The sequence below is a fragment of the Montipora capricornis genome, chromosome 10, assembly GCF_036669925.1.
Source record: "Montipora capricornis isolate CH-2021 chromosome 10, ASM3666992v2, whole genome shotgun sequence".
NCBI lineage: Eukaryota > Metazoa > Cnidaria > Anthozoa > Scleractinia > Acroporidae > Montipora > Montipora capricornis.
The window spans coordinates 58,376,728-58,399,227 of record NC_090892.1 but is presented as its reverse complement, the minus strand read 5'-3'; the positions used below and the strand labels follow the sequence as shown (position 1 = coordinate 58,399,227).

The window sequence follows — 22,500 nt, the reverse complement described above, 5'->3', positions numbered from 1 at the left end:
GATAACTTGAAAATGCGAAGAGAATTCCTTAGTGCTTCCGTACACGAGTGGAACCTATGAGCTTCCGAGAACTACTTCAATCTGCAAGCTGTACCACTGTGTTGCAAAGACTTATGGAAGCCAGGCCCTTACACCAAAATGCCGTCTCTCGAACATTCAGTCGATGACATGCAGTATGAAGGACTTTTGTTTGGAAAAAGAAGGCTATAGTAAGGAGAAGGGGAGACTAGGCTGAAAAGATAGTTATTCAGTTTAGCTTTTGGTAAATGAAACGAGAAAGGACATCACGAAGTCGGAGCTGACTGTAGCGTACGTGGCCCGCTGAATTGGTCAAACATAGGCTTTAACGTAATAGCCGAGAGATGTTATCTATGTTATTTACAGGAAAGCCCGAATGAGGAAAATATCTGTCCAAGTCCTCGAGCACTGACGCAGCCGACGACCACACCCAGGACACACCAGAGACCAGTTGCGGAAGAATTTCCCCGTTACGGACCGAGCAAGGCCCGATAAATAATTTATGCAAAAGATTTCCCAGTATACACGCAGACTCTTTCTGTATGCGAACGCCACTCTTGTTCGTCGATACTGGCACTGCAAACTATTCGTTTAATGGTTACTGATCTTAAACTGCTCTGATACAACCGAAAAGGTACATGCTTGGTACATGACGATATGATTAAACTAAATTAGCCAGTATCAAATACACCACAATACTCTTTGTTTGTCCCTCCAAAATTTTGCGTAAGCATTGTTTCCAGTTTCTCTTGGTACCATTGTAAGTCCCAAGAGAAAATAAAAACAATGCTTATGCAAAATTTTGGAGGGACAGACAAAGAGTACTATGGTATTTTTGATATTAGCTAATTAAATCAATTTGAAAAAACGAGTTCCCCAGTATATGAGCCGGAAAAGGAGCGGTTTGTTAATTGATGCCCGCACTGACAGGTGTACAATCAGGATAAAACGGGGGTTTGATGTCGACCTACCTCACGCAACGGCTTGGGTAAGGTAATATCGAGTCACAAGTTCCCGTTTCCTATTTTTGACTTCCGGAATTACATCTAGGAAAAAAATCATTTGTTATTTTTTTTCTGAGCTTTAGAAACAAAATCAATGTTATCTCTTCCGGCAGTTGCCTGCGTTAATCTCAGTCAATTGTCTCAAGCGTTAAGAAACATCGAGAAAGAGAAATAAAAAGAGCTTGGCGACAGATTTTGCGAGCCGGCTTTCCGGATCTCACAACCCGTTAAAGTTAAAGCGGAAAGGCTAGACCACGCCCCGGCTCAGTCGACCACCTATCTTTGTACATAGTGTGATTAGCTGATCGCGAATCGTAGGGGGTATTAATTGAATTAAAAAGAGTGCAAAAGAAAAAAAAAACATGAGCGGTCTGTTTTCTCCCATTCAGCTAGTAACGAAAGCTCACAGCTGTTGTAAGTCTCAAATTAAGGCAATCAATGTTTTGTTTGTATTGTTATTACTATATTTTTTTTTCACCTTTCATTTTTATATAACAACACATTACACTACTGGCAATGCAGCAGTACAGCATTTCGTCCACTCAGTCGTAACTCAAACTATCTAGTACAATTACCACAAATCACGCCTTTTGATCGGTTAATTCTGAAGTGATTAGATAAGTAGTTTCCAATTCAGATACAGCAATTTTTCTGGTTCATTATTTAACTGGTGCGCTATACTCTAACTGAAGGCAATCATATTTACGTCAGATTCCACGAAAGTTGTAAAGTTGTTATCCACCCAGCACTCCAGTCTGGTGAATAATTGTCAACTGTGAAAGCTTCCTTATAAGAGACTAATAGGGATGTGCGGCTGGATGGGGTCGCATTTTCACGACTGGATTGACGTAGTAATGGGATTACATTTTTAGTAGAGTTACTAGAATGGGGTTGCACATTTTCGGCATTTCTGGGATAAAAAAATTCTGGTAAGCAGGGATTTAAAAATAGGAAGATCCGCCGTTAAAAAATGGTTCGTGCTATTGTTTTAATATTTAACAGTCTGCTCGGTACGGTACGTTTGTAAATAATGTACCACAATGTTTGTACTGTAGGTGAAGAGTAAAGTGTTCTACATTCAATTTAACAAAATTGTCAATTCATTTAAGGATGACCTACTTACAAGGCTTTATAAGGTAGAGGCGTAATCAGAAAGTGACTAAGTTGGGATAGCGAAAATGACATTTGCTCAAAAGTGATAAGATGGGGTCTGATTGGCCACAGAATAGACTATTATGGGGTAGGGGTTCGGAGAGGCCAGCGGCACATACCCAGCAAAAATTGACCCAAGTACCCCCATTCTTCCCCCCCCCCCCCCCGGGCTATTGGTTACCGATAAATCAAAGTAAAGCAATGCCGTTTTAGCGTTTCCGATAACAGCAGTATGAAATGATTTCTTGGAAGTGTACAAACAATTTTATGGATTGCAATAGCTCAGGAAGAACTCAAAAGAGCAAATGAAATGTGTCAATCGAAACTGTCTTTATATTCTTTTTCGCCGAAACGGTATGGCTTCCGTCGCCCATTGTCGGAGACCCAAAGTATATAACGGAAAGGAAAACCTCCTGCCGTTGTATACTTTTTCTTCGTCGCCATTTTGCTGCGCTAGTTTACACTTCTCCTGTGCCCTTGAATTCAGTTTGCCTCGGTATCTGAGAATGGGTTTCGCCTTATCCAAGAATTTTGGGTCTTCAGTCCCTTAATTCTCGACTCACAATACAAAAATTCGGTTCTTTTTTTGTTCATTCTTAAGGAAGGTTCACAAAAGCTGGAAAGTGTGTATTCGTGTCAGGAGGTTTTGATCTGCTGGGGCACATACCGACGGCTTCATGCTGGAGCGCATGATTCAATAACTTTTACTTCATGTGATTTTTCATGCTTTGGACTGTGGGTTACCTTGGTCCGGAAAAACCGGTTGGCAAAAGTACAAACTGCGAGAATATCTTTCTCCTCCAGACAGAGCTTTGAATTCTCAGACTTAAGGTCGCAAAACGCTAACTCTAAAGTAGCATAGCTGTAAGGAGTATCTGGTCGGTTTTAAGGATCGAAGGGGCTAGTGAAATTTTTTCCCCCATAGTTCGAGAGAAGGGAACGTGATTCATAGCCAATATCCTCTGCCGTTAGCTTATCGTCTCAAAGCGTCTTCTCCAACCTTGAAAACAAAAAGATTTCCCGGAGCCCGGAGAAGGTCAAACGTGATTGCCCAGCGAAAAAAAATACATTTCTCTTGTAAGCCCCGTCCAGGCCAATTGCCGGCTGTGCCCACCTAAAAGTAAATAGAATTTATAAAGCAGTAAGACTAAAAAATCTTTTTCAGACCTGCTGCCTTCTTTCCTCTCCAAATCCAAGTAAAATCCGATGGTCTCCTTGCTGAAATAAATCTTATTTCAAATTTTGTGAAGTTATCACGGCCTACGTCTACTGTTTACGGTCGAAATGAAATGCCGGAATGAAAGGTGTGCACAGGATAAATGTGGAAGCCCTGTCTCAAAAGTCAGTCATTTGTCAGTCTGATGTCACCTTTAACATCCATGTAACGTAGTATACAACTGTTAACTCTATGAAACTATTGTGGCTAGCGCGGAACAACGTGCACTTTGAATAAATAAGGATTGACCTTGATTTGTTTCAAAGCAACGGATTAAAAATATCAGGAATAGAAAAGTAGATAAAATTCATTTCTCCAAGCAACACTTAGTGGATAAAAGGTCCAGTAAATAGGCTTTAAAATCCGAGTATGGCGGCTCACGTCGGCGAAATGTTTCACTATTACTGCACCTTTTCCCTGACCTTCTTGTTACAGATATGCAACTACAATTTGCAGAAATCCTCTAGACACCGAAGACCAATAGCTGGACAAGTCGACAGCAAATTAACGAGCACTTTGAAATACGGACAACAATGATGTAACATCAGTTCAGTTTTTATCTTGATAAGCTTGACAAAGCCCAACAGCTTACGGCAAATCAAAGCGACGAATTTGAAAATTTGGACAATTGAAATTGCTCAGGCTTTCGTGAGGTGAGCCTTTCGTAGTTTGATTCCATCTTAAAGGAAAAACAGAAGCGAAATTTACAGAGAACGGACAATACAAGGCATGATGAACGCTAGCGATAAGATACCACTTTTGTTTTCCTAATTTTGACATGTGTTTCGATGCTGTGCCTTTCGTCCTGCTACGCACACAAGTCTCCGTCCGATCTGTTTAACACCCATTCTTTTTCAAACTCATTGCTCTTTATAGCCGTTTGGGAGCAACGCCTTTTGTAAGTGAGACATTCTGCGTTTAAAATGCGTTTCAACCCAATTACCAGTCGGCCAAAATGCCATGTGAATGCTCTTATTTCCAAGATGGCATCAGAAATTTTGACAATCTCCGCTCGGCTCGGCGGACAAAATCAAAATCTTTTGATTTCTTGGGTTTTAATATAGTGTAAATCGAGGGTAAACTGTAAGTTATGGCGTTGCGTTTCGGTGCTTCCTAGAATTCAAGGCATTCTGTTTCATTGTACTCCCACGTTTCAAGAATCGTTGTTTATAACTTTAGCTACAAAATTAATTTGCTTCAAAAGTGGAACTTTTAAATTACATCGTTTTTGAAACATGAGAGAACTCATGTTAATTCAATAAAACACAAGAACTTGGGACCGAGATCTGTAAATGCTGGCAACGGTCCCAAAATGAAAATATGATTTGTCACGTCATTTACTCTCGTAAGATGCTTTACCCGTGGGCAGAAATATTTACGCCAATCTTTCAGACAAAATACCACGCTTGATTAAGGTGATAAAAGTCCTCACGGCTTAAAACGGGTTAATTTTAACACTCACTTAATTGAAGCCAAAAAACATGACAGCTGACAAGAACTCCAACCAGCTGTCTGGTAGCGTCTAGGACTAAGGCTGCGACACGCAATTCAAGTCATCACCTAAGAATAACGGGTGAAACTGGCCAAGGCAGAAGGACCTTGGACAATAGAAAAAAAGTGTGGAAAAAGCGTTTCCCTATTAAATGATCGGAGAAATTACGAGTAATATGAACAGATATGAGCAGACTCTGTGATAGTGTGTAATCCAAATTTCGTTACGATCGACTAAAACTCGTTGATTCAAGCTAGCGAAAGTATTTAATGGGAAATTTCTTTTAGTATAGTGTGTGATTCGCATCCACAGCACTGGATTTCAAATAACTAGAAAAAAAATTACACGTCGATATCACACTTTCTTAAATTACAGTACTCAATGTTCTCTTGTCTCATTTGTCATCACGTTGACATCTTACAAATGATTCCTGTGTCAGTTAAGATGTAAATACATCCCAGAAACAATAAATCGGTACGCTTTGAAAATATGACCCTACAGCAGGCAATAAGTCAAAAATCGATTACACGATAAGCATGACAGGCCTAAAGGAATGTTTGCTGTTGTTTCCTGGCAAACGAAAAGCCATTTTGACAGATTTCCGCTTGGGATGACGCTGGATTGCTTGCTGCGTTGTCGCTCAAAGTTCAAGTATCTTGGAGAGAGATTCCCTAATTTGTCTGTTATAAAACGCTAGATTCTCCCTACTTTCCCCCTCCCCCTAATCTTGCACAGCATTTTGCACCACATTATCAACACCAATAATTTTTGCATACAACAATGCAGTGGGAACCATTCATTGTCCATGTTTACTTTAAAACCGCCGATTCGTACCCGTCTAGTTACAAGATACTTAGTTCGCCCGTATTGTACAAGGTGAACAAGACGGAATAATCGCGAAAAACTTGCGATTTTGGAGTGACGTTTGGCTTGACGTTGTTCTTGCCTTACTCCCTGTTGTCAGGACGAAAACGGAAAAGGATGATCCAAATGTGGAACGGACGTTCCGCGCGTGCACAGCTCTTGTTTTCTCATCAAACGTCGTTTGTGCGCAAGCTGTGGCCCTTATTGCAACAGAAAGCAATCAATCGCTCTTTCAATTGAGGACCGTGCATAAAACAATAAACCGGAACGATCCCTTCCAAAAGTTAATTAATATCGAACCACGTTTACTGCAAACTGCTGCTTCCCATAAAACCGACAAAATCCCGAGTTCTAACTTGCCCACGTGCAGGTTAATTCTTGCTGCAAACGCGCTTCTCATCTACTTTCATTTCAGAACACTCAGATAGTTTTGTAATTTTCTCTCCAATCTGCAGAGTCAACTTTTCAACACTGGCGGCCATTCCGATAGTTCATTGGAACTCCTCCAAGAACAAAACTGTTATGTCCTGGATGTGGGCGTAATCTTTCCCAGCCCGGTTTCCGCTGTGTTGGAAATTCTTTGCAAGTTGATGTTTTTTCAATGATGACGCAGTTGGCTCAAGTCATCACCCAAGAATAACGGGTGAAACTGGCCAAGGCAGATGACGCGGTTGGCTCACTCACTGAGGAAAATCGTGTGTTAATTAACCTTCGACAGACCAACAACCATTGCTTATGCCAGCTGCTTGGCGCAGCTTTTGTCCCAAAACGGCCCTTTCAACTTTCTTCAAAGGCTCATTCACTCGCGACACACAAAAAAAGATCCTTATAGTTTTTAATACAAAAGACGATAATTAACGGCATGTTAACGCGTCTACTGAAAGCAGCCTTACGACCTTTATCCGTGCCCAATGCATTCATTGAAAGCTAGCAGCAAGATTCCAGAGGATTTAATGTCCATTATAAATTTTTGGCAATGCATGTCTCAAGAATTTACGGCAAAGATGTTTCCAGCGGTAATCCACCTTTTTTTTTTTGCATTAGAAGCATCTTGTGTTACAAAATGCATCATAATATTCGGGTTTTTCACCGATCTATTTCAGCATTTGCCGAGTTGTGCCCGTCATTATCATAAACAACAATGGTTTTCTTGCAGGGAACTATTGTAGCTACAATAGCCCGCGAAAACATCCGTTTCTCCTTGCTTTTCGTTGCTGGGGAAGTGACCCCATGACTACCGAATTTATCATGTAAACATTGATTTGCGTCATTAGCATGGAGTCGCAGACGTTCCTCCTCGCGAAACGTCCCCAGCGACGATGAGCGAAGAGAAACGGATGTTTTCGCAGGCTGGGTACAAGCCCTCGTCTTGCGCGAAGCTCACGCGTTCCACTTTCCACGCTCTCGCTTCCAACACTTTTCCGGTTATATTCTCTCCCCAAAATGATTTGAGTTTTCTGTAGTGTTCCCAATATTAGCGCCCCACAAGAAATGACACTTGAATAAAATTATTTTTTTTTTGTTCTCCCTGTTCTACACTGATGAGATTTCTTTTCAGGAAGATAAATTCCTAATGACTTTTATTTCACATCAGATTTCCAAGCTTTTACACAAGTTTCGTTAAAAAGACGCTACCAGTTGTCTGATTTGGTTGTTTACTTGCTTAACCTTTACGACATGCCGTCACATTCTACCTTAGTAAGGAAAGAACGTAGAATAATTAAACACACCGTACACTGGAGGCCAAGTTGCTGGCCAATTAAGCATTGAAAACGTTTGACAGCTTGTAAACAAAATTTAAGACACATGAATAAGATCACAGCCTGATCTAAAATGAAAAAGCTAACACGAAGTAAAACAACTAAACATTTTGCATCGAGCTATTTCTACGTTTTCGAGGATGGGGAAACAGTAACAACGAAATGAACACCGACAACTTTAAAATCGCAAATGTCCCATTTAGTGCCAGTGTTCAAATAATCCGTTTATTTCACATCGCTACAGTGGCTATCAGTCACACGCGCCCCTCAACGTCAAGAGAAGGAGGAACTATTGTCATGGAAACATTTGATTGACGTCCACCTAACCTTGATTACTTTCCAAAATCAACCTCGTCCCCAGGGTCTCTCGTTCCTTTTCTTCCCTTCCTTCCTTCCTCTCCCGCTCCAAGAGAAAGCAAAGAAGAGAGACCCTGGGTACGAGGTTGAAGTATTGACCATTTTCACAATCCCCATAATACACTTTGTTTGCCTTCCAAACTTTGCATAAACCATTGTTTTCAAATGCTCTTAGGAATATGCACGTGCAGTGTCCCAAGAGCATTTCAAAACAATGGTTTTTACAAAAATTGGGGGACAAACAGAGTATTATGGGAAATGTGAAAATAGTCAATGAAAAAATGTCATTACGGGGAGCGCGTGATCTAACCGCTGTAATATAAGAGAAAGAGAAAGCAAAGGTAATCCTTGCCAAAATCCAATGAACCTAATTTGAATTAAACTTCCTTTTGTTTATCGAGTAAGTTTGACAAGGAGCCAACCGTTTGCCGACTACGGGCAGGGTCGAAATAAATTAACACGAACTTACAACTTCCGGAAGCAAGAGAAACCCAATTTTTTGCTCGGTATCCTGACAAAAAGATGGGCCTTCCCGGAGGCAGGACACCGGCTCCTCTGAAGTATGGAAGAGTTTGAGCACAAAAAATTCTAAGGTTCTCTCGCGTCGGTTGCACTCGAGTCCAAGCTTTGCGGTTGACCATTTTTTCTAAAAAATCCGCTTGTGCGACCGGGCCCTACGTAAACTTTGTTAGTTCTTGGTACCACGATGTGACTTACTGAGACTGAGAATAAAAACTACGTACCTACTTACACTAATCAATTTGGATTGGACATGTCTATCACTCAAATTTACGCGACGACGATGAGGAACTTGGTATGTTCCCTTGGATTCCTCACAGCCGGGGGGTAACTCATCCTTTTATACCGTGGGGATTGTATCTTATCCCGAAAACACACAGTGGGAGCCCAGTCAAGGCTTACAATGCATGTTTGACATTTCCGCCAATTTCTCTCTCCGTATTCACCTCTGTTGTGCTTTGAGAAGCAGATTTTGGCGACTGAACATTAAGGTAACACTGCAGAACACGAAAGAAGCTGGGAAGGATCCAAGCAACCGGTAGGCTCGACTGACCAACCGCTTTGTGCGCCCGCGTTCCTCCGCGAACACCACGGCTGGATCACTGGTCCAGCCAACTGTATTTTCCAAGTACAAAATACAATTGGCTGAATACAAAATACAATTGCGACGGATGCTACGTCACGGACAAACGACGCGGGACAGTGATCCAGCCGTTCGTTGAGAGGAGGACGTTAACCGCACTCCCAAAACGGCTGGAAATCCAACCTCATTCCCAGGGTTTCCACTGTCATTGAGACAAAGAGACCCTGGGAACGGGGTTGCTAAGCAACAGGGGAATCTTTGTTTCCGCTGTTTCCCTCTTAGACACGGGCACATCATTTTCCAATCAAATAGCTGAAAAACCAGCACTGAACATCGACAGTGAATTTCACAATTAGCTCTAAAAATCTGAGCCGGGTGTAGCTGATATTCTTTTACATTTCATAAAGAATGTATCCATGGGATCACAAACGCCTTTGTCACCCAACATCTTATCAGTCATTGATGGCTAATATTCGCTTATTATCAAAACCAAAGGCCCAAAATTTCGGGAGATGACAATGTTTAACAAGTTCTCTGACCATTTCAACACAACTCGTTTACAGCACGATGCCACGTGTGTTAATGGATGTAACAAAGAATAACCTTCAAAGAACGTAGGAGACAAATTATCATGGTTCCATAACAAAATCAGTTTACAAACTTAATTAAGAGCTTTTCTGGGCCAAAGAGCGGAGATAATTCTGAGGATAACTTTTCCTATAATTGTGTGATAGGACGAAACCTGCCCCATTTGGGAAGATCCTGGCAATGAGCAAAACAAAGTCAACCTTGGAGGCGGACAGATGTTCACCTTCGTCACTTGAAAACCGCGAACAGAATTTGTTTCTCGTTCAAAGATCTGCACAGAGTTGCGATGTTTCTATACGCGTCTCATCGGCCACATTCTCCAGATAATTCTTATCGTACTATGGTGGAATTTCAATTATTTATCGTTTTCCGTCGACTGTGATGCGACCGAATCATGAATTAAGATTACCACCTTAAAAACTGATAAGGAAGAAGTCAATCGTTTCCTCTTTGCGACCGTTTCCTAATCTACACCTAACAGTGCTATAAGCCAATCAACCAACTGGTTGCCAAATACATCTCGATTATTATTATTTACCGTACAAAATATAATTTTTCTACATATTTTCCAGTGTTGTCAGAGTCCCGGAGGGAAGCTGTTCACCTCGCCTTGCTCATTGACAGGCGCTCCATTGACTTTGTACGTCACTTTGAGCCTCATTCGTAATGGTTGCTATGGAAAGAAGGCACAGAAATTAGTAAGCTGACCTACAAAACCAGGGGTGCTGGACCCCAACCAGAAAAGGCTTCTGGAATTGACTAGCTATCTTCGCAGCAGACATTCTATTTTCTCGTCACGCAATCTTGACGGGGAATCGCCAAGGAATCGCCTCTACTCTAAATTTTCCAAATTCTTGCCTCTTTCCGTATATTTCCTATGAGTCGAAACTCACTTTGATCCAACCTTGGACGGCACTCTTCAAACCGCATGCCCAATGATATGTTTGCTGACTGTAACTTGAGCACGCTGAGTCCCACGCATTCCCTTACAGATTTCCGCTTTTGTTAAGTGAGCCCACACAACATGAACGATATCACGTGAGGATTCGGTAGCTAAGTAACCGCCGTACATGCTCAAGAGAGTTTCGACCTATTCTCTATTTTCGAATTCCCCATAATACACTTTGTTTGCCCCCAAATTTTGCATAAACCATTGTTTTCAAATGCTCTTGGGAATATGCAGTGTCCCCAAGAGCATTTGAAAACAAGAGTTTATGCAAAATTTAGGGGGCAAACAAAGTGTATTATGGGGAATTCGAAAATAGAGAATGGTAGAGGTTTCTTTTTCCGTACTCGACAGCCCAGCGAACGCAAAAGAGAAGAGACCTTTGCTAGCAGGGAACCTCACTAGCCTCGTTAGCACGGACAAAATTCAAAAGAATACTTTCTTGGCCGCCATTTTGTGACTACTGTCTATTATATATTTATCTACAGTTTGTACACACAAGCACCAATGTAGACATTATTACGTAGGATACCCCTGCAGGGCAGACCACGTTATAAAAATAGGTACGGATTGCGTACGTGTGGTAGTGCAGTAACACACCGCTGTATTATTGTTAACTGAGCTGCGTTTTGTCTTCCAGGAGATTCAAGTTATCTTTGCGTAATATGCAGCTCAAATAGTTCAAGATATTGTTTTTGTGCCGAATATCATTGTATGTGTTAGGTAAATAGCCCCCTGACAAGACATGTGGTTACTAGTAAAATACTAAACCCAGAAAGATTGTGGCGACTTTTTCTTGCGATTTTTTCAAGGCCGGGACACACTAGGCGATAAGTCGCTGCGACACGTCGCGGGGACAAGTCGCCGCAACAAATCGCCTTGTGTGACACGGTTAATTTCATGAAAATCATTGTCGCTGCGGCAGAATTTTGTCGCCGCGATCAGTAGCACGAATTCAAACCAGTTTGAATTCGTGCGACTTATCGCAGCGACAAAATTAGCGACAGCAGCGTTGTCGCATCATGTGTACACTTTCGGCAACAAGTCGCTGCGACAAAATATAAATGAACCAATGAGAGAGCGTCATATGGTCAGCCATATTGAATTAGAAAACTAGTTCACGTTCCCCGTCATACGAGATCACTGCGTGTGCTCCGAACAGGCGTCGTGTCGCAGCGACTTGATTTGCAAGTAGTACACAAGGAGCAACTTGTCGCAGAGACATGTCGCTGCGACTTGTCGCCTAGTGTGTCCCGGCCTTCACCCGTCGCGTTGCCAGTCCAAGGGTGGCTACACGTGTGATTTTCATGTCGCGCTGGCGACGCGACTAAGTTTGAAAAAACCGCATCACCAGCGCGAACAAAAATTCGCTCGTGTAGCCGCGGCTTAATGGAGAAAAGATACTTAGCAATGTAAGTGTGGTTGTGTGGAGACAAGTTAAAAGGAAAAACAGCTAACACCGGTTGCCGTCCGCGTCTCAAAAACGCGCGTGCCGCTTAAGCTCCCTATGATTAATTAATACTGCCTTAAAATACGAATTTATGCCAAAAAAAGTGGCGTTTGAAGTGCGAGCGAAGACAATTATTTGATATTTCCCAAGAAAAGCGCTACACATGTATTAACCAATACCCCTTCCTTTTTTACATATTTTTTTTTGCAATCGACGGGTGTGACCTTAACCTTTACTTAAAATCAAAAAAAGTTCAGACAATAGTTTACGCTACCGTACTTATCTTCCTTGACAAATGCAAATATCAACCTTAGTCAAATCAAATTAGTATATACACACTCAGTGACCTTGGTGTTTCAAGTAATCTGATTGGTTCGCTATCTCGGAGTGAATAATGCGTGATCCAAACAAAACAAAATGGCCGGCGTAAACTCGCCAGTGTTTCTGAATCGGAAATATTGAGAATACAAGATGATGCTGTGCTACAGAATACAACGAGGGCCACAAAATTCGGCCTAAAAATTTTCAAAGGTAAGAGAAGAGTTCATACTTTTGCCGACCAGTGTTTGACTTCGTTTTTCCGGATAATTATTGCTGAAAATTACACAATCTTCACGCCAACAAGTTGGGCTGGTCGCCCAGCAAAACAAATTTGTTACTGAAATCGAGGAAATAAAAAAAAAGTTTAAGAAAGTTCCACATGGCTGCTAGGAAACAAGACGGACGAGTTATTTTACAACAAACCAACGCTCACCTAAATTAGAGCCACCATTTCATGTGGATCATTTCCCAACTGCACTTTCAATTTCAATTTCAAATGAAGCTCTAAAACTTTGATCGAACGGTGAAAATGCTTAAACAAGTAGCCTTCCGATTTAGATTGCTGATTTAAACGGTGTTCAATGACCATTTTGCTGTTTGCGAAGAGGATTTTAACGAAGGTTATTTAGATTTGCCATGTTTGAAGCTTCTGTTAACACTTTCGCGCATGCTTTGTGCCGCTTTCACGCTTTCGAAGCATGAATTGAGATGTCAATTAAATCGACTTTGGAGTATTCTTCTGCAAATGTTGTTGAGATCACCTCGTGAGTATATACTAAAACAATGATTGTTTTCAATCCCAGAGAATATAGACCTCGCCATTTCGCTGCTCGGTGCATATTCTACCACTATGCACCTCGATTTCAAAGAATAATTGCTAATTATTCTATTGTTTGGCTGTAATTTCAAGAACTTCAAGTCTCGTAATCCAATGTGACATTTGCAGTCGTTCTACTTATTGTGCTTTTACCGTCTTCCGTTTTCCCACAACAGGCTTACATTTAATAACACCTTCTGCAACTTGTTTGTCTGTATGACAGATCATGCTGTACACTGACTTACAACTGGTCTGAACTGTAACAATGAAAGAAGGGGTTTGAGATCGTTTTCACTGTCACGCAACAGAAAAACAAAATCGAAACCGTTCAATGAAATAAGTCAAAAACTTGGAATGTTGTAGGAGACAAATTCATAAATCACCTCACCAATTCTCAGGTCTGTGCGATACATCGTTTCTGAGTTATTTGTAGAAGCGTTTCACTCAACTTTATAGAGTTCTGTATGGAGCCGCCATGTTGGTGTACAACAGTAGTGCACCAACATGGCGGCCAGAAATCAACACGATGATCTGGAATTCCTTTAGCGATGAAAGCGCTTAATTGCTTTTCGTTCATAAGATATACATGTAAATGTGTATGAACACACCTCCTAATGTACTTGAAGCGCTCAGATTGCAGAGATTCATAGGCATAGACATTTTTTTCCAACCAAATAGCTTTGTATCATAGTGTCACGAAAGGTGACAATTCGGAAATTAAAAATGCTGTATTTTCGAAACGAAAGACGTTGTGGAACTGAAAACTTGAAAAAAAAGAAAAAGTCAAAGCACCTTGTGATTTGATGACGTCATTGTGAAAACCATCTGAAATACTTTGCCCTCCCACAATGTTGTTTTGCCAAATGGGCTCTGAAATTCGCGTGTTTCAGGTCTGTATATTCGTGTACTGTTCCAGGGAATTTTGTGACAGACTCTATAATTTTTATTTACAGCCGCTGCCTGTTGCTTGCTTTGATCAGTGAATCCCACGTGAACGCCAAATTGGCGTCTTGTTACTGGAACGATGTCTTCCCCTTAAAAAAGTCATTAATAATTCATGAGCCTAACAGCCTATCAAAACATCGATAAAACGTCACGTGTATGAGCTTTATATCCTGAAAAAACAATCCTCGTTAGTATTCTTTATATAAAGAATACTAATAAGGCATAGCTTGTGTTTTTTGTATCACACAATTTGAACCATTGTCTTGAGTCCAGAGGGACACGCTCTTTGTGGAATGTTTTTTAAGCCGTTCAAAAAACTGGCAGCACGTGTTTTATCGGGTCTAAAAACACTCGGCTACGCCTCGTGTTTTTAAACCCCGATAAAACACTGCTGCTCGTTTTTTAAACATTACATAAAGCTCTTCAACATAGGTGCGCATCATTCTAAATCCGCCTTCACCAAAAAATGATACGCTCCCGCCTACAGACGAATAGTACTATTGGAGTGTAACGAAAGTACAAAAACGTTAACAACGAAAAGCATTTCGTTGATTTAAGTAACTGATTCCTGTTAGATTCTTGCCTGAATGTGAATACAAAGACAAACTTGGAGTACGCACCACCGAGTGCAAAAAGCCCAAGGAATAAAGGAAAAGGGCGGAAAGCGTTTATAGTTTAACAAAAGCAATATGGGCTGTCAGCGTGGTGTCATTAAGATTCCACATATTTGTCACACAAAGCAGAAGATTCAAACCGTCTGAAGGAGACCTCTTAAAAAAACAAAGGAAAACGCTAATGGCGAAGGCAAAGAAACAAAAAAGAAAAAAAAACAATAGAAACGAGGAGTGGTATGAATACATTCGTGACTAAAAGTGACATAGTCAAGTCAAGTCTGTGACTTCAGACAACAAAGCACTATCAGTTAAAATAATAACAAAAGGGAAAGATAGCTTCAACAGGAGTCTAACTCACCGAAAGACAAATTTACCGGTACTTTTGTTTGGAACAAAAAGAGATAATCCTGCGGCAAAATGTTGACGCCAAGCAGAGAACACGACTTCCTGTTTGACTAAAAACTGTAATGACTATGTACACAAAGATATCAACGCGGTGCGAAAATTACAACTGGTGTTTCGCAGCTACATTCCCACGTGGATAATGAAGTATCAGGGGCACCCAACGTCAATTTTCGGAAATATCTGTTCGGAAGACGATTGAGATCTAGAATTTTCGAAACATTTGTTGTAAAATTTCATGCTTGCCTGCCTGTCCTAGGATTTTCGAACATCTAAAAAGGTCACCTAGAATTTTCGGGAGCCCTTATTCTGGCTGAAATTTTCCAAAAGGTAGGTTTTGATCCCTAGAATTTTCGGATCACTAGACTTTCAGCTAGGAAATCCGAACAGATGAAACATTTTTAGGGGATAAAAATATGCCTATATTTACCGATTAAATACTAGAATACGTTTGACAATGCTATGTTTAAGTGGTTTTGAGCTATAATCTAGTTGGGTGCCCCTGAAGTATTAAAATCATGTAAACCACCGACTTCAAGCGTGCATAAGAAGTCACTAAGAAATAATCTAATGCATTCACGGAAGAAGGAAGAAATCAGGGGATCAAATTGGCAAAGTTTGCATTTCTTTTCAATTAAAGCTTGAAAAGTTATTCATTTTGATTACCCGACTGGCTAATTGTATTTAATTAAAAGCCTCCTTTGCAACAGATAATTTGTGTCAATTTTAGTGACAAAGCTAAGAGCTGCTGCGCATAGAACACCAAGTATTAGTCAACAACTTGTAAGTTTGTTCGCCGGAAATAAATTTTGGACAGAAAACAAACAAGCCAAAAGAGGCAAAGGATGTGCAGACGAATCATTCCATCCTTTGAATGATGTTACGTATCGAGTTATTCAAAGGAAAAAAAATCATTTGTTCTATTTACCACAAAAAACAGGAAACGCATTTGCGACCTAAAATTTGGGAACATTTTGTCATCCACACGAGGAGATAAAATTGTCACCTCATACATTCGTTCCAACATGGTTGTTCGTGTGGTTAACCATCCACTCTTCCTGTGTTTAGTCCTGCTCGCTCGTTTCGAGCTTTTTTTTTAAAAAGTTAAGTTCTAAAGTGATGGCAATAAACACGGTGTTGTCCCGACTGTCAAAACATTTTTATGACAAGTGATCAAGAGCCTGAGGAAAAGAAATGCCCGGTAAACTGAAGATTTCGTGCCGTTTTCACCAAAGCAACATTCCGCACTTTGATTCTGCTCTCAGAATCAATCTTCGCGGTAATTTAAGGTTATACTCTAAAATTATCGCTGAACTAATCGCCAAAAGGTTGAAATGTAGTATAATTATCGAGTGTTTTAAAAATTATTCCACGAGAGCTCGTTGAATTCGAGACAAAAGATGGTATCGCCGCCATGTTGGTGGACGAAAACAAAAGATCTCTCGTTAGCTTCTTTTGTTCGTCCACCAGCAATCGTACATTAAATCATTGTTATCTGTGTCTCTAGAGACCGGTTGCCAATGATTCCTTTCTTTAACGTTGGCTGCTTGGCGTTTCCTCTTTCCGCGCCAAAACTTTTCAATTTGGCAAAAGTTGGCGCAATCATACGCTATGAGCTGATCACCGAGATTTTGAAGATTTAGTGAACCAATCAGGACGTTAACCCGGTTTCACAGCGGAGGGGTTGGCGCAGTGGTAAGATCTCTGCCTTCCAACCCTAAGGTCCCGGGTTCCATTCCCGGTTCTGCCGAGAGTGGAATATTTGGCGACCTTCTTTCTCGCTAAAGTTCACTCAGCTTTCCATCCTTCCAAGGTCGGTAAAATGACTACCAGCATGCATGGGCTGCTTAGAAGCGGCTGCCATTTGCGCCTGTATATGCTTCCAGTCCGCTGGGGGTAAATTGATCATTGTAAAGCGCCTTTGAGACGTTTGTGATAAAGGCGCTATATAAATGCACCACTTCTTTTTTTTTTAAGTGGCATGAGGCACCTAAGAGTACGGCGACTACCCCTGGACGAGGTGCGAGTCCTTCGTAGGATGGGGCCGGTCACCTTAGTGAAGCAAGCCCGTGTTTTACGGTCACCGGGCGAGGCCGCGGATCAGGTGCCCTGGGAGAAAGAGCACAGCTCCACCAGGCCTCCAATCCTTGCAAGACACTCAATAATTATTACAATTTTCATGTGGACCTACCTGTTGAGGATTTGCGACCTTGACACCTTGATTGACAGCTCCAGAATTGTTTGCAGGTATAATGTTGCCAGACGGGCTCTGAAGCTGTAACTGAAACGTCTGTTAAAAGAGAAACATGACCATTTTCATTCTCAGGATGAAAGCCATTCTTATGTGTTGCTATGCTTAGTCATCGGCTGAAAAATCTCACACCAGCTTTTGGCCAATCGGAAGCCAAACCAAGACTTTCTACATGTAGCTCGCTTCTTATCGCCGCCTACATAAATCTGCATTTTCCGTAATAACAGCTTCATTTGACTTCAGTTTTTCTCAAATTGATCATCCTTTGCTTTCAATCAAGAGTGAATTAGATAAGAGTGTTTCTCTATCAATTTGCGATCTTGTCCCAACACAGTCACAAATGGACTTATTTTTAGGGCCGCCACTTCAACCAATCAGGTGAAGCCATGCCACGAGTGATTGCTTCCGCCAGTTTTTTTTTTTCCAGGGACACGACACTAATTTTCGCAGGGACGGGTTAAGTCTAAAATTGACTCATTTTGTGACTTTGGTGGGGAGCCCACTCAAGTTATAAGAACGCTGTTATCTAATTCACCCTTGTCTCAATTGATGACATTCTCTGTTGTATTTTCCAAAGCTAAGCACCAGCTGCAAAAATCTGCACTGCATAATATTGGTTCAATTGATTTCGGTTTCTTATCGAGTGATCGTCCTTTACCAAACCTTTCTCGCACACGTTTACCCACACACACCACCGGCTGCATAAGTCTGCACCACGTCCATTGGTTTACTTGATTCAGTTTTTCATGGAATAATTGCTCGTTGCTTTCAACAAAGCCAACGTAGCAAGCGTTTCCGTAGGCTTTCATGGTAAAGAAAGACCAAGGAATGAGATATTTGACGCTTTGGTCGCGCGAAAAATGGGGCGGGAGACAAAAAAATTCAACTCTCGTCCTATTTTTCGAAGCAGCCGAAAAATCGAAAATTTCGTTTCTCTGTCTTTCTTCTTTATGAGACCCTTGGGAAACGATAGCTACGTGTGCTTGGTTATAACAATGCAGTCACGAACAATACTGATCAGAAATGAGCCTGCACGGTACCTTGGGCACAGCTGCTTGGAAGACGAAGTCAGTCATTGGAATCGAGAGCGAATTTGTAGCCGTCACCATAATTGACACTACATTTGACGGGTTGCCTGGAACTTTCTCGAACGCGAAATCGATTTTCAGGCCATTGCTTTCGAACGCTGTGATTGGTGGGAAACCTGTCGAGAGATGAGAGAATTTTCGCGTACTGCCGTTTTTAAGGTAAACGCGGAAACGAGTAGAAATTAATGTTCCAAGTGGTAATCACGTGTTTGAGTGAAATAGGTAAAATCGCGTCGTAGTGCAAAACCTTAAACTCTAATAGAGCAGTTTTCAATTGAGTGTCGTAAAACCAAAACCAAAGTAATTACTTTGGCCAATCAAAAAGGTCGGAGACAATCCAGTTAACCAATCAAAACTCGAAGTAATTACAAGTAGCCGACACAAAGCGCGGGAAGATGTGCACGCGCAAGCCACGATTGGTTTTTGTTTCACTTCTGATTGGTTGAGAAAGTGGCGCGAGAGCTTTGAACCAATCACAGAGTGAAGTAATCATAAACCAAAGTAATTCACTGATTACTTTCGACACTCAATTGAAAACCACTCTATTAAGTATTTAAGTAAACATATAATACTAAATATCTCTTGTACAGCCTCCCGCCTCGATTAGCACTGCTACCTGCAGGATGGCTATCATATCTTAATTGATTATTATTCTGAAAAAAGATTTGTTGTTGTCGTTGTTGTTAGCTAAATCAGTTGCTGTTAAAATAGATGATTCCAATTAAACACGCAACTACGATCCACACCTGCAGAGAGGTCCTGATTGGGAAGCACTGCGGCGAGAGGCTCATGATTCATCTGAAGAGGAGCCTGCTGCTGCCCCAATGGAGATGGACTCAGCAATCCCACACCATCCAACAGGTTCGGGACAGCGGCTGATGGGGGAGCCATCATGTTCATAGGAGGTGGACCTGGAGGAATGAAAAAAAAAAAGGACATCTTCCATCGATGGGGATACCATCATGACAAACTAGATATTTAAAATACAAGAATCTAAGGAAAAAAAGGCTGCAAACAATTGGACACAATTAACAAAGTTCCTTACACAGGTCGACCTTCAATGGCACGAGAGATATACCAGCGGAGAATGAATCCTATCCTTTCTGCAATCTGCACACATTTTTTTTTGACATCCCATGAACACTAGTGATAAGGCACATAGCCCAGCGAGCACAATGAATCAACAGGTGATGAACAGGGGCTGTAACCAAGGTTTCCGTTGTTGGCAGGCAGGTTGATAACCTATTATACTTTTCCCCAAACCGTTCTCTACCTTGAATTAACGATTATCGTTAATTCTTAATTTGCTCTGAATTTACTATTATCGTTAACTTAGAAGATTGAAAGCTTGATATGGATTATGGGAAATGGTCATATATTTTTTAAAAGACAACCCAAGTGTATCGACGTAGGACTCGAACCTGGGAATGTTCACTATTAACCCGCCACCTAACCACTCAACCACCGCACCGCTAGCTGCTCAGGAACAATATTTTAAACACTATTTGATAATGCTGCATTATCAAACGGCAACAAACAATTTTACACACTGCAAAGCTCGCTTTCCAAACTTCACGACAAAGCTCAACATTTTAAAATCCAAGCTTAGGCCTAATAATTATTCAGCAGCGATATTCTATGGCAGACTTAAATGTGTTTTTGACAACGCGGTGTCTTGATCTTCGGTGGTGAAGCGGAAAGACGAAGAAGAAAAGAAGCTTCGGGTTCGAATCCAATCCACGGATATGATTTTTTATTTCCTTATTTTCTTTGCTACCACAAGTCCTGGGACACAGTGTCCTAAATTAATGATAATAGTAAATTCAAAGCAAATTAAGAAGTAACGATAATCGTTAACTTAGAGAAAAGGTCATGTTGTTTTTCCCCTAGGGTTTCTGCCTGGAAAACATTTGTCCATTCAACTTCTGAGAAATTCCAGTTGCTGGCCTTTCAAGAATTAACAATAACAACTTGTTTGAATCTTATAGTTTGCAGCAGCTTCCGACAGATGACCCAAGTCATTACATCAAAGAGGCAAATAACAGAAACCTGCATTCGTTGAGCCCAGATCCAGATCTCCAAGTAAATCCAAGAGTTCCCCTCCAGGTGAGGCCGCAGGAGCCGGTGGTTGGACTGGGGCGGGCATCGGTTCAGCCACGGGACCCCCACCAAGTAGATCCAACAATGTTTCAGACTGCAGCATAGAAACAATCAATGAAACATTATCACTCAGCACACACACACACACAGAAATATTAAATCAATTTCTTAACCTTACCGCTTGTTTAGCAGGCTTCTGTTCAGTAACAACTGCAGTAACAGAAAGGGTAAAGAATCAAGTTAATGCTGATCACCGCAGTTATTAATTAGAGCGACTTTCACACGACCTTGACAAATGAACGTGAAAAAAAACGTAAACAAAACTGCAAAGCATTTATAATTGGCTTATCGAACAAACGAGCGCGAATTTTCATTGGCTTAGCGAACGCGGATACAAACAACGTCATCTCTGCATGGAACTTTCTGGAAAGTTTCACTTTGACGTCATTTTAAATGAAGTAACGTGATTGGGCAATCGAACTGTTTACTGCCCTACAACACTTCATCACTTAACAGCAATGTTATGGTACCATGTCAAACACCAATTATTGCTGAAAAAGATTCGGTCATTTTTGTGATGTAAAACGTTACCGCGGCAACAGGAAACATCTGCAAAAACACCCCAACCCTAACCTAACCTTATGTCTCAAAAACGAAATCAGTGACCCCCAATTTTTTATTTGTGAAATGTAATTCACCATTATCACTCGGCGGCCATTTTGGAATCCGTGGGGAATAAAGGCTTTGTTTTTGCATTGTCTTTGCCCGTCCAGCCTCACACTGAATGAGAGGTTAGACGGGCAAAATCTTTTGTTTCGACATTGAGTGATATGGGTCTATCAGCAAGCCAGGATAACACTCTGCGAAGTTTAAAAAAATTCTGTGGAGAAAATTCAGAGCCACCTTAACTAATTGAAAATTTAAGGTAGCTCTGAATCCGCTCCACAAAACTTTTTAAAACTTTACAGAGAGTTTATCTTAGCCTGTTGATCCCTTTTGTGCAAAAAACAAAATGGGGGGCACCGAGTTCGTTTTTCAGATATGACCAACTAAGGGCTTCCCTGTTGCCATGGAAACCTAATACGTCACAAAAATGACTGTATCGTGTTCAGCAATAATTGATGCTCCACATGGTACCATAACATTGCTGTTACGTGATAAAGCGTTGTAGTGACATTCCTCCTAATAACAAGGTCTCTCAAAAGTGTTGAATCTGGTTTGAGCTACCTTTAGTATCACTCCCAGAGGTCAAAGGGTTAATTAAAGTACCGAAAGTGCAAAGATTTCCTTTCGTTTCGTTTCATCTTTAGTAAAAAATAACAATATATTATTCTTTTATATCTTTCTATTTTCGAACTAATCTCATTACTTTGCAAATACCTTCTTTGGCTATACTCTCAGGCTCCTGTTGTGTAGGAACTTCTCCATTTGGAATTTGTTCTGATGTTTTAGCTTCAAACACAGGCATCTTCTCCAACAAGGCAGGTCTGCAAGCCAACAAAGACACACCCCTTACATGTACTGTTTAAACCAGAGCAAAATCTCATGGATTGCAAACAAACTTCATCGCTTAATATTTAATTTTAAGATTGGTGCAGTGTTTCAAGACAACACGTGTCTCTCACAAATGTGTCCCAGGTTAATTCCCAGACTCATCATTACATGTGGGTTGAATTTTTTGGTTCTCTACTCGGAGTGGTTTTTTCTGGGTACTCTGGGCCGCTTAACATTCCGCCAAAAAATTTGTTTGGAAAATGTGGAGTACCTCCACAAGTAATCTTGATTTTCCGCTCAGAACGAAATTTCCAAAACTCCTGTACCATTATACCGATTTTTCTCTTTCCAGGCCCTATCTTGCACAAAATAAAGTGATGAGGGAAGGTAAGGCCTGGAAACCAAGCTTTGGAAATGAAACATAATAGTCTGTAAGTGCAATTTCGATCGGTTGAACAGGATACTTGGAAAACCGCTTACTTTTATGTAATGGTCACTTCAACCAGAATTCTCAAACAA

General features: G+C 41.1%; 2 protein-coding genes and 1 long non-coding RNA gene across 6 annotated transcripts in view; 1 reads left to right on the top strand and 2 right to left on the bottom strand.

Moving 5' to 3' along the window:
* The window catches only part of LOC138018665 (iroquois-class homeodomain protein irx-4-A-like), a 14,556-nt gene extending 10,936 nt beyond the window's left edge, over positions 1-3,620 (bottom strand). Inside the window, exon 1 of one of the 3 annotated variants that reach the window (XM_068865357.1) lies at positions 3,342-3,620. The gene's annotated coding sequence lies outside the window, so the exon portion shown is untranslated. Of the gene's footprint in view, positions 1-989; positions 1,060-3,341 lie in introns of those variants that run through there. The other 2 variants (XM_068865356.1, XM_068865355.1) reach the window with 2 other exon arrangements.
* The window catches only part of LOC138018673 (uncharacterized), a 25,495-nt gene extending 17,919 nt beyond the window's left edge, over positions 1-7,576 (top strand). Inside the window, exon 2 of the long non-coding RNA XR_011126049.1 lies at positions 6,202-7,576. This is a non-coding gene — a long non-coding RNA (uncharacterized lncRNA). The remainder of the gene's footprint in view (positions 1-6,201) is intronic.
* Positions 7,250-22,500, bottom strand: part of LOC138018664 (AP-1 complex subunit gamma-1-like) — a 32,125-nt gene continuing 16,874 nt past the window's right edge. For both annotated transcript variants that reach the window (XM_068865352.1, XM_068865353.1), the window contains 7 exons: positions 21,868-21,974; positions 20,666-20,697; positions 20,437-20,581; positions 19,134-19,298; positions 18,340-18,503; positions 17,240-17,338; positions 7,250-10,226 (listed from right to left, as the gene is read on the bottom strand). In XM_068865352.1, the coding sequence (XP_068721453.1) occupies positions 10,131-10,226; positions 17,240-17,338; positions 18,340-18,503; positions 19,134-19,298; positions 20,437-20,581; positions 20,666-20,697; positions 21,868-21,974 (808 nt within the window). In that variant the 3' untranslated portion in view covers positions 7,250-10,130. The remainder of the gene's footprint in view (positions 10,227-17,239; positions 17,339-18,339; positions 18,504-19,133; positions 19,299-20,436; positions 20,582-20,665; positions 20,698-21,867; positions 21,975-22,500) is intronic.